Source organism: Microchirus variegatus (assembly GCF_963457635.1).
Source record: "Microchirus variegatus genome assembly, chromosome: 2".
Taxonomy (NCBI): Eukaryota; Metazoa; Chordata; class Actinopteri; order Pleuronectiformes; family Soleidae; genus Microchirus; species Microchirus variegatus.
Genome location: NC_139803.1, coordinates 1,549,744 through 1,564,728, shown reverse-complemented (window position 1 = coordinate 1,564,728; position 14,985 = coordinate 1,549,744). Strand labels below are relative to the sequence as shown.

Here is a 14,985-nt window from a genome sequence, read left to right as displayed (position 1 = left end):
TCCTTTTGTCTGAAATAGCGATTGTCAGTCGCGCTATTTCAGACATAAATCTCGCCCGAGAAGACAGAGTGTGTTGTGATTGGCCAGCCAGCGTAGAGCCTTCCCACCTGTGTTGTGATTGGCCAGGTATCTGGAAGTGACGTAATCTATCACGTCAGCTCTCAGAAGCGCAGCTCCCCCTCTGGAGCGGTGGATGCATTGCTACTCATTATCAAAACATTGTTTTAACAGTGTTTAAATATAGCTTCTTCACGACTCCCCATCCCTTTATGACTTTAAACCGGAGTCAGACCCAGAGTCAGAAGACACTGTTGCTCGTGAAACACCTCCACAACGGACGTTATTCTTCTTCTGCGGTTCAATGTACGCAACCGGATGTGCCCGGACTACTGCCTGGAGCAGGACAATCGGTTGTTCAGGAGAACCGCTGCTTACGTAACTATTACGGGATTTTCAGTGATCTCGTTGAGCCCCGAGATTACAATAAAACACAACGTTCTCAGCAGTGGCTGAACTGTTTGTTTAGAACCGTCAGGGCTTCATAAACAAGGTAATGACGCAGATACACACCAAAAAAAACAGCGATAATAGGAACTTCCGGTCTAGTTCCGCTTTAAATATTTTAAAAGCCGAATTCACTAAAATCAGTCATTGTAAGTTAGTGATGGAGGCAGCAGTGGATCAACAACTCCTGTGAACTCCTGTGTCTCTGTGATGTTAAAATCACTGGTTTACTCTATGGGCTTTGGTGTGGGAGAGTGAGTGGTTTACTAACATCACTCTCCTGTTGTTAAAGTCTGTCTCACAGTGGAGATAAAGTGATTAAATCCAGCACCGCTCTGACGTCGCTCTTTTGTTTCTTTCTCTGACGTAAACGTCCAGGTGGATTTTTAGCGTCTCTTGTTTCTGTTGTGAACGACTCGGACAAAGATGTCGTTGACTTGTGTTAAATTGTCCGTGTGAACCGACGCTAACGGCGTCGCTTAGTCGGATGAAGTCCAGCGGCTACTTCATCATCTCGTTCGTCCTGTTGACACAAGATAAATCACTGATTTTTGCTTTTAAAGTTAGATTTGAGTTTCAAAACAAAGCGAATAAACTCTGAGCAGATTAAAGCAAACAAACTAAGATCTGGAACAGATTAGAGAAAGTGTTTTTTAATCGTCTGTGAACGTGTGAAATGAGGTGAGGTGACGTGGTGAGAAAAGTGACCTCAGGTCAGCTGTTCCTTTCAAAATAAAATACACGTTTTTATGTTCGCTTTCATTTTAATTAGTTGTTATTCTTTCAAAATAAAATTTGGTTTTTAGCAGTCATTCTTTAAAAATGAAATACACATTTTGTGTTTTGTTTCGTTTTAGTCAGTATTCTTTCAAAATAAAACACACATTTTTATGTTCTCTTTCATTCAGTAGTTATTCTTTCAAAATCAAATACACATGTTATCTTTCATTTTATTTAGTGGTTGTTCTTTCAAAATAAAATGCACATTTTTATGTTACCTTTCATTTTAGCCGTTTTTTCAAAATAAAATACACATGTTTATTGTTTGTTTCCTTTTAGTTGTTGTTCTTTCAAAATAAAATACATGTTTTTATGTAATCTTACATTTTAGTTAGCCGTTATTCTTTCAAAATAAAATAAATTTTTATGTTTTATTTCATTTAGTCGTTATTCTTTCCAAATAAAATGCACATTTTCTTTTCTTTCTTTCATTTTATTTAGTTGTGATTCTGTCAAAATAAAAGGCCCTCAAGTCTGTGATTAGTTTGGAGGAGATGGGATAATAAATAAAATCAAATTGATTGATTACAATAATATTATCTATTATTATATAAATCCAATGTGTAGCTGAGGACGTGAATTTTGACCTCCCTCACCTTTGTCTGATCCCCCCCCGTGTTTGATTGACAGATGGTTCATACCTGTCAAGTCATTTGTGAGGCAGGTGTTTAACGGTGTTTAAGAACACACACACACACACACATACAGGTTAGTGTTGTCGCTGCGTCTCTGAAGGTTTGTGTTTTGACGTCAGCTGACGTCTCTGGAGGACCGATCCACCGGATCCTGTCGCTCTGCGGGGAAACACACGAAGAAGAAGAAGAAGCTGCTGCTGTACTGACTGTTTACTCTGTGTGTGTGTGTGTGTGTGTGTGTGTGTGTGTGTGTGTGTGTGTGTGTGTGTGTGTGTGTGTGTGTGTGTGTGTGTGTGTGTGTGTGTGTGTGTGTGTGTGTGTGTGTGTGTGTGTGTGTGTGTGTGTGTGTGTGTGTGTGTGTGTGTGTGTGTGTGTGTGTGTGTGTGTGTGTGTGTGTGTGTGTGTGTGTGTAGCTGCTCTGCTGTATCTCATGGTCCAGGAACACCTGTGTAAAACATCCTGTTTCGGTCGCCACGGCGACAGAAACTCAAGGATGTGGCCGACAACAGTGAACTCGACAACTCGCTCTGTCTGTCTTGAGATTTAGTCCGTCAGTCTTTATCTTCGCTGTTAGACAGACTTTAACAACAGGAAACTGACGTTTGTAAACAACCACTCACTCTCCCACACCAAAGCCCATAGAGAAAACCAGTGATTTTAGCTCACAGGGACACACTTACTACTGAATGATAAAAATTTGTGTTTTATTTTGAAAGAATAGCGACTAAAAGGAAACAAAACACAAAAATGTGTTTTATTTTGAAAGAACGGCTGAAATGAAAGATAACATAAAACATGTATTTTATTTTGAAAGAATGACAAAGTGGTTTACAGTGTCAGAATGTGTATAATATTATGTATAATATCTTGAAAGAATTACGACTAAATAAAATGAAAGATTGCATAAATGTGCATTTTATTTTGAAAGAATAACTACTTGGTACAATTAAAGTTAACATAAAAAATGTCTTATTTTGAAAGAACGGCTAAAATTAAAGATAACATAAAACATGTATTTTATTTTGAAAGAATGACTACTAAACGAAAGAGAACATAAAAATGTGTTTTATTTTGAAAGAATAGCGACTAAAGTGAAACAAAACACAAAATGTGTATTTTATTTTGAAAGAATGACTACTCAAAACCTTATTTTATTTTGAAAGAATCACAACTAAATAAAATTAAAGATAACATAAAAATGTATTTTATTTTGAAAGAATATCGAGTTAATAAAATGAAAGATAACATAAAAACATGTATTTTATTTTGAAAGAATAACGACTAGGTGGTTTACAGTGTCAGAATGTGTATTACACACAGACAGATTCATCTATGATTTTCACCTGCTGTTTCTCAGCAGCAGGGGGCGCTCACACTGCACCTTGTGCAGCAGCTTGTTTGTTGTTTCTCTGGAGAATTCCTGAGTCGAGTGGAAAAACTCTGTTAATGTGTGAGGAGGAGGAAGAGGATTATCATCATCTTCATCATCATCGTCTCTGCTTCATTTCAGGAGGGATTTGTTATCTGATGCATTCCTAATCTGATTCAATTCTCATCTGAACCCAAAGTAATCGGATTCAACTATAATCTGGACCCACACTAACCTGAGATTAGTTGAGTCAGATTAGTCTGGGTTCGGATTAGCGTTGAATCAGATTACTGTGGGTTCAGATTTGAGTTGAATCAGATAACGGTGGGTTCAGATTACTGTGGAATCAGATTAGAGTTGAATCAGATTACTGTGGGTTCAGATTAGAGTTGAATCAGATCAGTTGAATTATCTGATTCAAACTAGATTAGATTTGAATCAGATTACCGTGGGTCCAGATTAGAGTTGAATCAGATTACTGTTGGTTCAGATTAGAGTTGAATCAGATTACTGTGGGTTCAGATTAGAGTTGAATCAGATCAGTTGAATTTTCTGATTCAAACTAGATTAGATTTGAATCAGATTACTGTGGGTTCAGATTAGAGTTGAATCAGATCAGTTGAATTATCTGATTCAAACTAGATTAGATTTGAATCAGATTACCGTGGGTCCAGATTAGAGTTGAATCAGATTACTGTTGGTTCAGATTAGAGTTGAATCAGATTACTGTGGGTTCAGATTAGAGTTGAATCAGATCAGTTGAATTTTCTGATTCAAACTAGATTAGATTTGAATCAGATTACCGTGGGTCCAGATTAGAGTTGAATCAGATTACTGTTGGTTCAGGTTAGAGTTGAATCAGATTACTGTTGGTTCAGATTAGAGTTGAATCAGATTACTGTGGGTCCAGATTAGAGTTGAATCAGATTACCGTTGGTTCAGATTAGAGTTAAATCAGATTACTGTGGGTCCAGATTAGAGTTGAATCGGATTACTGTTGGTTCAGATTTGAGTTGAATCTGATTACTGTGGGTTCAGATTAGAGTTGAATCAGATTACTGTGGGTTCAGATGAGAGTTGAATCGGATTACATGGGTTCAGATTACCTTGGGTCCATATTAGAGTTGAATCAGATTACTGTGGGTTCAGATTAGAGTTGAATCAGATTACTGTGGGTTCAGATTAGAGTTGAATCAGATTACTGTGGGTTCAGATTTGAGTTGAATCAGATTACAGTGGGTTCAGATTACTGTGGAATCAGATTAGAGTTGAATCAGATTACGGTGGGTTCAGATTACTGTGGAATCAGATTTGAGTTGAATCAGATTACAGTGGGTTTAGATAACTGTGGAATCAGATTACTCTGGGTTCAGATTAGAGTTGAATCAGATTACTGTGGGTTCAGATTAGAGTTGAATCAGATTACTGTGGGTTCAGATTAGAGTTGAATCAGATTACGGTGGGCCCAGATTAGATTTTAATCAGATTACAGTGGGTCCAGATTAGAGTTGAATCAGATTACTGTTGGTTCAGATTAGAGTTGAATCAGATTACTGTGGGTCCAGATTAGGGTTCGGTAGTTTGTGTTGCTTGGCTCTGTTTTTTGTTTTCTGCTCAGAACAGTTTGTGATTGGTTGCCCACAGGCTCCGCCCCCAGGCTCCGCCTGCTGTGTATTTAGTCTTGTTTTGTTAGTTTAGTTTGTTTCATACGTGCTGAGACTCTGACGGACACACAGTGAAGCAGCAGCAGTAGCAGCAGCTATAACAGCTGGTGTGTGTGTGTGTGTGGAGCTGCTTCTCTTCCTCTTCACCACTGGCTCTGCTCCTGCAGACGTTTCCTGTTGTCACTGGTGGTCTTTGTGGACATAATCTGACACAGTGTGTGAATCAGCAGCAGCGACCATGGCAGACTTCTGGAGACACATCGCGCGTCAGAGAGTAGCCAGAGCCACGACACTGGTACGTAATCTGCTGTAATGTGATAGTCAGAGACGACAGCTTCACAACGTCAAACTTGCAGTTTAAGCTGCAACTAACGATTATTTTTGTCATCGATTAATCTGTCGATTAATTTCTCGGTGAATCGGTTGGTCCATAAAATGTCCGAAAATGTTTAAAAAAAAAACGTTGATCAGTGTTCGTCAAACGATGTTCTCCAACGTCTTTGTTTTTGTCCACAAACCAAAATGATTCAGTTTTAATGATTTCTTTGTTTATGTGGAGCAAAGACTGAGAAACTATTCACATTTAAGAAGCTGAAACATGCAGAAATCTGGTTTTAATCATGAAAAAAAGCTTCTAATCGATTATCAAAATAGTTTGCGATTGATTTAGTAAATGATTAATAATCGATTAATCATTTTAGCTCTACTTGCAGCTCACTTTTCGTCCTGTAAAATCAGTTTTTCATTTAAAAACTGCAAATAAATAATTATTTTACAGTGTATTTACAGTTTATTTTATGCTGCATTTACATTGTCTTTATAGTGTATGTACAGTGTTCTTGCAGTGTATTTACAGTGTATTTTACGACGTATTTACAGTCTTTGTACAGTGTATTTTACAGTGTATTTTACGGTTATTAACAGTGTATTTTACAGTGTTCTTGCAGTGTATTTTACGAGTATTTACAGGGTATTTTACAGTGTGCGTACAGTTTATTTACAGTGTATGTACAGTGTTTTTACAATGTATTTTACGGTTATTTACAGTGTGTGTACCCTAACCCTGACGAGGAGCAAACACCAGTCAGGGTCTAAGGATAAAGAGCAAGAAGGGGACGATACAAGTCTTTATCCTTAGACCCTGACTGGTATTTTTTCCTCATCAGGGACGATACTGTGTTTTTTCCCTCACTCCTTTCGGGGTCTAAGGATAAAGAGTTGTATCGTCCCATCCCTGATTTTCATCCTTAGACCCTGACTGGAGTGAGGAAAAAACACCAGTCAGGGTCTAAGGATAAAGAGTTGTATCATCCCATCCCTGATTTTCATCCTTAGACCATGACTGGAGTGAGGAAAAAACACCAGTCAGGGTCTAAGGATAAAGAGTTGTATCATCCCATCCCTGATTTTCATCCTTAGACCATGACTGGAGTGAGGAAAAAACACCAGTCAGGGTCTAAGGATACAGAGTTGTATCGTCCCCTGCTTGCTCTTTATCCTTGACTGGTGTTTTTTATCTCGTCAGGATCTAAGGATAAAGAGTAGGGTTGGTACGATACAACTCTTTATCCTTAGACCCTGACTAGAGTGAGGAAAAAAGATTTGAACTTCATCAAAAAGAACTCCCAGAAACCAGCTGAGACCTGAGCTCAGGGACCGTCTACAAAGTGCAACGCCTGAAAAACGATATTCATAAATATCCAGTCAGTTCTCTATGACACAGTGTGTCCTCGTCCCACTTCCTGTAAACGACCAAACAACAGATTTGCAAATCAAATCCTATTCAAAACAAATGTGAAACATCATCACGATGATAAAGCACTGGGTTCAGCTGCGTGGTTTTGAGGGTAAAGGTCACGGCGGACGTGAAGATCAGCAGCCTCCTTCACTCGTGTGGCATCCACGTCGTCTCTGAAACCTGATCCAGAATCAGAGAGAAGTTTATTTATTTATTTATAGAAACTTCCCTCTGATTTACACTCTCTCCGTCTTCTGTCCTCACTATTTTTATCCTCCGCCGGCGTCTGACAGCTCGTTAAAGCTCGGGATGCATTTAAATCAGATGTCGGGGGTTTCGTAAGGAGCGTAACGCGTCTTCTGAACGTGATATCTGGAGAATGTCCTGAGGGAGTTTCTTCACATTGGTGTGTGTGTGTGTGTGTGTGTGTGTGTGTGTGTGCGCGTGTGTGTGTGTGTGCGTGCAGGGGAACGATGAGGAGGCCGTGTTGGATCAGGGGAAAACGAGCTCCACCCTCAACACCAACTTTGAGAGAGAGGAACTGGAGAGTGAGTCTTCCCTGTGTTTGTGAAATGCTGGGTAGATACAACTCTTTATCCTTAGACCCTGACTGGCATTTTTTTCCTTACTCCACTTAGGGTCTAAGGATAGAGTTGTATCGTCCCAACCCTGTTCTTTATCCTTAGACCTTGACTGGCATTTTTTCCTTACTCCTCTTAGGGTCTAAGGATAGAGTTGTATTGTCCCATTCCTGCTCTATATCCTTAGACCCTGACTCTCGTTTTTTCCCCACTCCATTTAGGGTCTAAGGATAAAGAGTAGTTTTGTGCCATCGCTTCTCTATATCCTTAGACCCTAACTGGAGTTTTTTTCCTTACTCCAGTCAGGGTCTAAGGATAGAGTTGTATCGTCCCATCCTTGCTCTGGATGGGACGAAAAAACTCCAGTCAGTGTCTAAGGATATAGAGCAGCGATGGGACGATACTACTCTTTATCCTTAGGCCCTGACTGGAGTTTTATCCTCTCTCCGGTCAGGGTCTAAGGATAAAGAGTTGTATCTTCCCATCCCCATTTAGACCTTAGACCCTGACTGTAGTGAGGAAAAAACGCCGTCAGGGTTTAAGGATAAAATGTTGTATTGTCCCATTCCTGCTCTATATCCTTAGACCCTGACTCTCGTTTTTTCCCCACTCCATTTAGGGTCTAAGGATAAAGAGTAGTATTGTGCCATCGCTTCTCTATATCCTTAGACCCTAACTGGAGTTTTTTTCCTTGCTCCAGTCAGGGTCTAAGGATAGAGTTGTATCGTCCCATCCTTGCTCTGGATGGGACGAAAAAACTCCAGTCAGTGTCTAAGGATATAGAGCAGCGATGGGACGATACTACTCTTTATCCTTAGGCCCTGACTGGAGTTTTTTTCTCACTCCAGTCAGGGTCTAAGGATAGAGTTGTATCGTCTCATCCTTGCTCTTTATCCTTAGACCCTGACTGGAGCGAGGATAAAACATCAGTCAGGGCCTAAGGATATAGAGTAGTATCGTCCCATCCCTGCTCTTTGTCCTTAGACACTGACTGGAGTTTTTTCCTCACTCCAGTCAGGGTCTAAGGATAAAGAGTCGTATCGTGCCATCGCAGCTCTATATTCTTAGACCCTGACTGGCATTTTTTTCCTCACTCCAGTCAGGGTCTAAGGATAGAGTAGTATCGTGCCATCCCCACTTCGACCTTAGACCCTGACTGAAGTGAGGAAAAAAACACCAGTCAGGGTCTAAGGATATAGAGTAGTATCGTCCCATCCCTGCTCTTTGTCCTTAGACCCTGACTGGAGTGTCGAAAAACGCCAGTCAGGGTCTAAGGATAAAGAGCATGGCTGTGAAGATTCTAAATTGCGACCTAACTGCGTGAAAACACCTAACCTAACTAACTTTTCTGGGTCAGGTCACAGGGCCGTCTACGTGGGCGTCCACGTCCCTCTGGGACGGGAGGGTCGGAGACGCCACCGTCACCGAGGACACCGACATCACCGTAAGAGACGGGATCGCTCCGACCGGGACGACGGACGAGACTCGCCCACAAACGGTATCGTCTCCGCCTGGTTTTTGAGGTGTTGACCTGCGATGTCATGTGATGTCATGTGGTCATGTGACGACGAGCGCGTTGTGCCTCCACAGACACGCCGTCTCAGAGAGTCCAGTTCATCCTCGGGATGGAAGACGACGACGAGGAGCACATTCCGCACGACCTGTTCACCGAGCTGGACGAGCTGGCGTTCAGAAACGGAGATCTGCAGGAGTGGAAGGAGACGGCCAGGTGAGGACACGCCCCCTCCACGTCAGGTTAACTCACATTCACAGGTGAAAAGTATATTCATCGTTTACACAGGCCCTGGAACCAGGATTCTTAAATCTCAGGAGTAAACACAGGAACATGGATTCTTAATGTCAGGATTAAACCAAGGAACATGGATTTTTAATTTTAGGATTAAACTCAGGAGTATGGATTTTTAAGATCAAGATTAAACCCAGGAACATGGATTTTTAAGATCGCAATTAAACCCAGGAACATGGATTTTTTTAAATCTCGGGATTAAACTCAGGAACATGCATTTTTAAGATCAAGATTAAACCAGGAACATGGACTTTTATGATCAAGATTAAACCCAGGAACATGGATTTTTAAGATCAGGATTAAATCAAGGAACATGGATTTTAAAGATCAGGATTAAACCCAGGAACATGGATTTTTTTTTTTTTTAATCTCGGGATTAAACTCAGGAACATGCATTTTTAAGATCAAGATTAAACCAGGAACATGGATTTTTATGATCAAGATTAAACCCAGGAACATGGATTTTTAAGATCAGGATTAAATCAAGGAACATGGATTTTAAAGATCAGGATTAAACCCAGGAACATGGATTTTTTTTTTTTTTAATCTCGGGATTAAACTCAGGAACATGCATTTTTAAGATCAAGATTAAACCAGGAACATGGATTTTTATGATCAAGATTAAATCCAGGAACATGGATTTTTAAGATCAAGATTACACTCAGGAACATGGATTTTTTTATTCTCGCAATTTTTACCCAGGAACATGGATTTTTAAGATTGCGTTTAAACCCAGCAACAATGGATTTTTCAATCTCGGGATTAAACTCAATAACTTTTTTCCTGAGTTCTTCCTGAAACAAAAAAATATTTTCTCCTCTGAAGAGAACGATGTTTTTGTCGTTGAATCCCTGAAACACGGCAGAGTTATTCCACGCGTCGTCGATGCCGTGTATTCCCCGTTTCTTTTACGACGTCGATCGTTCTGCGACAAACGCGTTTCCGCCGGCTAACGTCACCACGTATGTGCTTTCAGGTGGCTGAAGTTCGAGGAGGACGTGGAGGACGGCGGCGAGCGCTGGAGTAAACCGTACGTGGCCACGCTGTCGCTGCACAGTCTGTTCGAGCTGCGCTCCTGCATCCTGAACGGCACCGTGCTGCTCGACATGAGAGCCAACACCCTCGAGGAGATCGCAGGTCGGCCCGTTTCCCCCCCGGCGACGCCGCCGTCGCGAGGACACTTCTGGTTATTGTTGTGGTCTGTCTCCTCTGCAGACATGGTGATTGACAGCATGCTGGCGTCGGGTCAGCTGGAGGTCGGCGTCCAGGAGAAGGTGAGGGAGGCCATGTTGAGGCGTCACCACCACCAGAACGAGAAGAAGCTGAGCAACCGCATCCCGTTGGTGCGATCCATCGCCGACATGGGCAAGAAACACTCGGACCCTCACCTGCTGGAGCGAAACGGTGAGACGCTCACCTGATCACAGCTGTGTTAATATTTACTCTCAGTCTGCTGTTTCCTGACCAGTCTGCACTTACACGACCGATAACCTGCTGCGTCAGCCGACCGATAACCTGCAGAGTCAGCACTTTAATATCCACAGTTTAAAAGCTCTAAAACTGTATTAGACTGAGTTCAGTATCAGTAGATATTTGGGGTTTGTGTTATCGGTATCGTATATACTCGGGTTTGTGTTATCGGTATATACTCAGGTTTGTGTTATCAGTATTGTTAGATACTCGGGTTTGTGTTATCTGTATCAGTAGATACTCGGGTTTGTGTTATCGCTATCATAGATACTCGGTTTGTGTTAACGGTATCTTAGATACTCAGTATCGTATATACTCGGGTTTGTGTTATCGGTATCGTATACTCAGGTTTGTGTTATCGGTATCGTATATACTCAGGTTTGTGTTATCGGTATCAGTAGATACTTGAGTTTGTGTTATCGGTATCAGTAGATACTTGAGTTTGTGTTATCGGTATCTTAGATACTAGAGTTTGTGTTATCGGTATCTTAGATACTTGGGTTTGTGTTATCGGTATCAGTAGATATTCAGGTTTCTGTTATCAGTATCAGTAGATTCTTGGTTTTGTGTTGTCGGTATCAGTAGATACTCGGGTTGCTGTTATCGGTATCGTTAGATCAGTATCGGTCACTAAAGTAGTATTGTTTCCTCCCTCGATAAAACCCACTCTTCCTGCTGATATTTCTGTTCTTTCACTCTTCTTCTTCCTCTTCCTCTTCCTCTTCATCTTCCTCTCCTCCTCCTCCTCTCAGGGGAGGGAGGCCTCCCCTCCTCTCGTCTCTCTGTCCTCCGTCGCTCCTCCGTGGCGGTCTGCGGTGCGTACTCTCCTCCCGCGAAGCCTCACCAGTCCGGCTCGCTCGGGCGCTTCCTCTCCGATCCCTCTGACCCCGCCCTCGGCCACGCCCTCGTCCCCGCCCTCGGCCCCGCCCTCCTCCATGTTCCTCCGGTTGGTCTGAGGCGACGTTCAGCTCCTGAGGCGCTGCAGTGTAGAATCCCTGAGGATGTGGAGGAGGAGGAGGAGGAGGAGGAGGAAGAGGAGAAGGAGGAGGATGTCGTGAGAGTGAAGGATGAAGAGGACGTTGAGCTTCCCGACACTTCGACAGGCAAATACCTGCACGAGCCGGTGTGGAGCGCCCCCTACTAACACTGATTCAGCTGATCTGTGTGTTTGGCTGCTGTTGAACCAGTTTCTCGTCCTGTTACTGAGTGACAGCTGATGTGCTGAAGTCGACGGGTTTTTTTAAAAGAAACGTCGGCGTCAACAGGAAACGGGTCGGTGAGTGCGCTGACCTTGACGGGGGGGAGCCTGACTCCAGCGGAACAACGCGAGAGGTCGTGACTCATACGTGAGACGCTGTTAATGAGTGGTGAACAGAGCTCACTCTGAATGTCCACCGGGGGGCGCCAACTCTTCTTCAAATAGTCGTCATTTAAATCATTTCCTTGGTTTTTCGGATAGTTTCAGCTTCTTAAATGTGAATATTTTCTGCTTTCTTTGCTCCACAAAAACAAAGAAATCAGAGAAACGTCATCATTTCCCAGCTTTGACAAACCCTGATCGATATCCTCTGACAGTTTCTGACATTTACAGACCAAACCAGTCGATTAATCGTGAAAATAATTGACGGGATCGCAGCGAGAGTTGCAGCTCTGGAACGCACTGTTACCAAAGACCATGTGTCCATGTGGCAGCAGCTCCATCACACACACACAAACACACACACACACACACACAAACACAAACGTTAAAAGTCTAAAGTTTAAGGGTCGTTTTGAACAGCCTGGTGTTGTTTGAATGAAGTTTTCTCTGCTGAACAAACGACTGTGTGGAAAAGACTCATCACATTCTGTCGATTATCCTCACTGTGTGTGTGTGTGTGTGTGTGTATGCACTGAAGTCATGTGGTTTAAATCAGCGGCTTCATCACGTTGAAAACGTCCTTTCTCACACACACGAGTGACTAAATATTATTTCACACTCTATTATTCGACCTTTTCACTTCCTTAAACTAACGTGTGAAAGCTTGTGTGTGTGTGTGTGTGTGTGTGTGTGTGTGTGTGTGTGTGTGTGTGTGTGTGTGTGTGTGTGTGTGTGTGTGTGTGTGTGTGTGTGTGTGTGTGTGTGTGTGTGTGTGTGTGTGTGTGTGTGTGTGTGGCAGATTTACTGGACGTCTCAAAGCTTCTAGTTCAAACAGTTTTTATCCACTGAAAAGGTCCGGTGTGTAAAATGTTAGCTTCTGTTGCATAAGTGTTCTCCCACACCAAAGTCACTCACTCTCCCACACCAAAGTCCAGAGAGTAAACCAGTGATTTTAACATCACAGCACACAGGAGTTCACAGGAGTTGTTGATCCACTGCTGCCTCCATCACTAACTTACAATGACTGATTTTAGTGAATTCGGCTTTTAAAACATTTAATTTAGACTTAACTCAGTGACACAAAGTGACCACACGAGGGCAGCAGAGGACCAGCAGCTCCTGTGTCCCTGTGAGCTAAAATCACTGGTTTTCTCTTTGGGCTTTGGTGTGAGGAGAGTGAGTGGTTTAGACATGAACATGTTCGAGAGTTATTAACCCTGTGTTTCTAAAAAGTCGTCAAAGTGGCGTGCATGTGCATGTGACGACACACGTGCGTGTGTGTGTGTGTGTGTGTGTGTGTGTGTGTGTGTGTGTGTGTGTGTGTTCTTGTACTTGCAGCATACTTAGGACCAGTGAGGGTTTTTAACCAACAAAGTGAGGTCATTTTTACAGAGTGAGGACATTTTGGCCGGTCCTCACTTTGTTTTCATTCAAATCACTTCCTTAGGTTACTATAACATGCTATACTCAATTTGTCAAAAAAATAATCAAATTTTGGACGACATAGTATAGTACGACGTTTTTTCAAATTTTGGACAAAAAAATTTTTGTCAAAGATTTTCTCTAATTTTGGACAACATGGTATAGTATGACGTTTTTGTCCAATTTTGGGTCAATTTTTTTTTGTCAAATTTTGGACCACATTTTTTTTTTTAATTTTTCTTTCAACTTTTGGATGACATAGTATAGTATGATGTTTTTGTAACATATTTGGACCAAACATTTTGGGTAAAAAAATTATTTGTCAAATTTTGGACCACATTTTTTTTTGTCATATTTTTTCAAACTTTGGACCAAAAATTGGGGTCAAATTTTTTTTTTCAAATTTTGGAGCAAAAACATTTTTGTCAAAGATTTTCTCAAATTTTTGGCGACATGGTATAATATGACGTTTTTGTCAAATTCTGGGTCAATATTTTTTGTCAAATTTTGGACCAAATTTTTTTTTTCCAACTTTTTCAACTTTTGGATGACATAGTATAGTATGACGTTTTTGTAAAATTTTGGACCAAACATTTTGGGTAAAAAAAATGTTTGTCAAATTTTGGACCATATTTTTTTTGTCAGATTCTTTCAAGTTTTGGACCAAAAATTGGGGTCAAATTTTTTTTTCAAATTTTGGACTACATAGTATAGTATGACCTCTTGTCAAATTTTGGGCCAAATTTTGGACCAAAATGTTTCTGTCAAAGATTTTTTTCAAATTTTATCCGACAGTATAGTATGACATTTTTGTCAAAATATGGACCAAAAAAAATAATAAAATAAAATAAATAATCAAAAAAGTTTTCCAGCCCTTTTTGCTCTGGGGCTTCACCTGCAGACATTTTATTGTACTGCAACCAGTAGTTCTTTGTAGATGTCATTCATGAAGTAGATATTTGTAATTGTGGTGATTTATAAAGTGGAAATGCTGGTCCTCAGTATGCAGCAAGTACAAGAATGTGTGTGTGTGTGTGTTGTCTAACTGTCCTCTGGTGTCCTCAGGTCTGCTGGTCTCTCCTCAGTCGGCTCCTGGAAACCTGGACAACAAAATCGTCGAGAGCCGCATCAACAGCGGCAGCCGAGAGAACAGCACAGTGGGCTTCACCAAGGTAACGCAGTGACACCACCCTCCACTGAGGGGCGCCACCACATGGTGTGGAGTGGTTAATGCACTGTGGGCTGTGAATCTGTTGATGTCGTAAATAGTTTGGCGATGTATGAAAGCGTTTGGCAATGTCGTAAAGAGTTTGGCGATGTCGTAAAGAGTTTGCTGTGTTCGTGCGATGTCTTACAGAGTTTGGCGTTGTCGCAAAGAGTTTGGCGATGTCGTACAGAGTTTGGCGAAGTCGTACAGAGTTTGGCATGTTCGTGCGCTGTCGTACAGAGTTTGGCGTATTTGTGCGATGTTGTACAGAGTTTGCCGTGTTTGTGCGATGTCGTACATAGTTTGCCGTGTTTGTGCAATGTCGCACAGAGTTTGGCGTGTTTGTGCGATGTCTTACAGAGTTTGCCGATGTCGTAAAGAGTTTGTGCGATGTCGTACAGAGTTTGCCGATGTATCAAAGAGTTTGGCGATTCATCAAAGAGTTTGG

The 14,985-nt window shown here is 41.6% G+C and overlaps 1 protein-coding gene across 2 annotated transcripts in view; it reads left to right on the top strand.

Annotated features, from left to right (window-relative positions):
* LOC310944084 (sodium bicarbonate cotransporter 3-like) overlaps positions 1–14,985 on the top strand; it is a gene marked incomplete at its 5' end in the record, with an annotated part of 37,342 nt that overhangs the window by 2,002 nt on the left and 20,355 nt on the right. Inside the window, 7 exons of one of the 2 annotated variants that reach the window (XM_083909777.1) lie at positions 5,191–5,247; positions 7,157–7,238; positions 8,629–8,769; positions 8,862–9,000; positions 10,055–10,215; positions 10,294–10,482; positions 14,396–14,502. In XM_083909777.1, coding sequence (XP_083765903.1) covers positions 5,191–5,247; positions 7,157–7,238; positions 8,629–8,769; positions 8,862–9,000; positions 10,055–10,215; positions 10,294–10,482; positions 14,396–14,502 — 876 coding nt within the window. Of the gene's footprint in view, positions 1–5,190; positions 5,248–7,156; positions 7,239–8,628; positions 8,770–8,861; positions 9,001–10,054; positions 10,216–10,293; positions 10,483–14,395; positions 14,503–14,985 lie in introns of those variants that run through there. The other variant, XM_083909778.1, reaches the window with a different exon arrangement.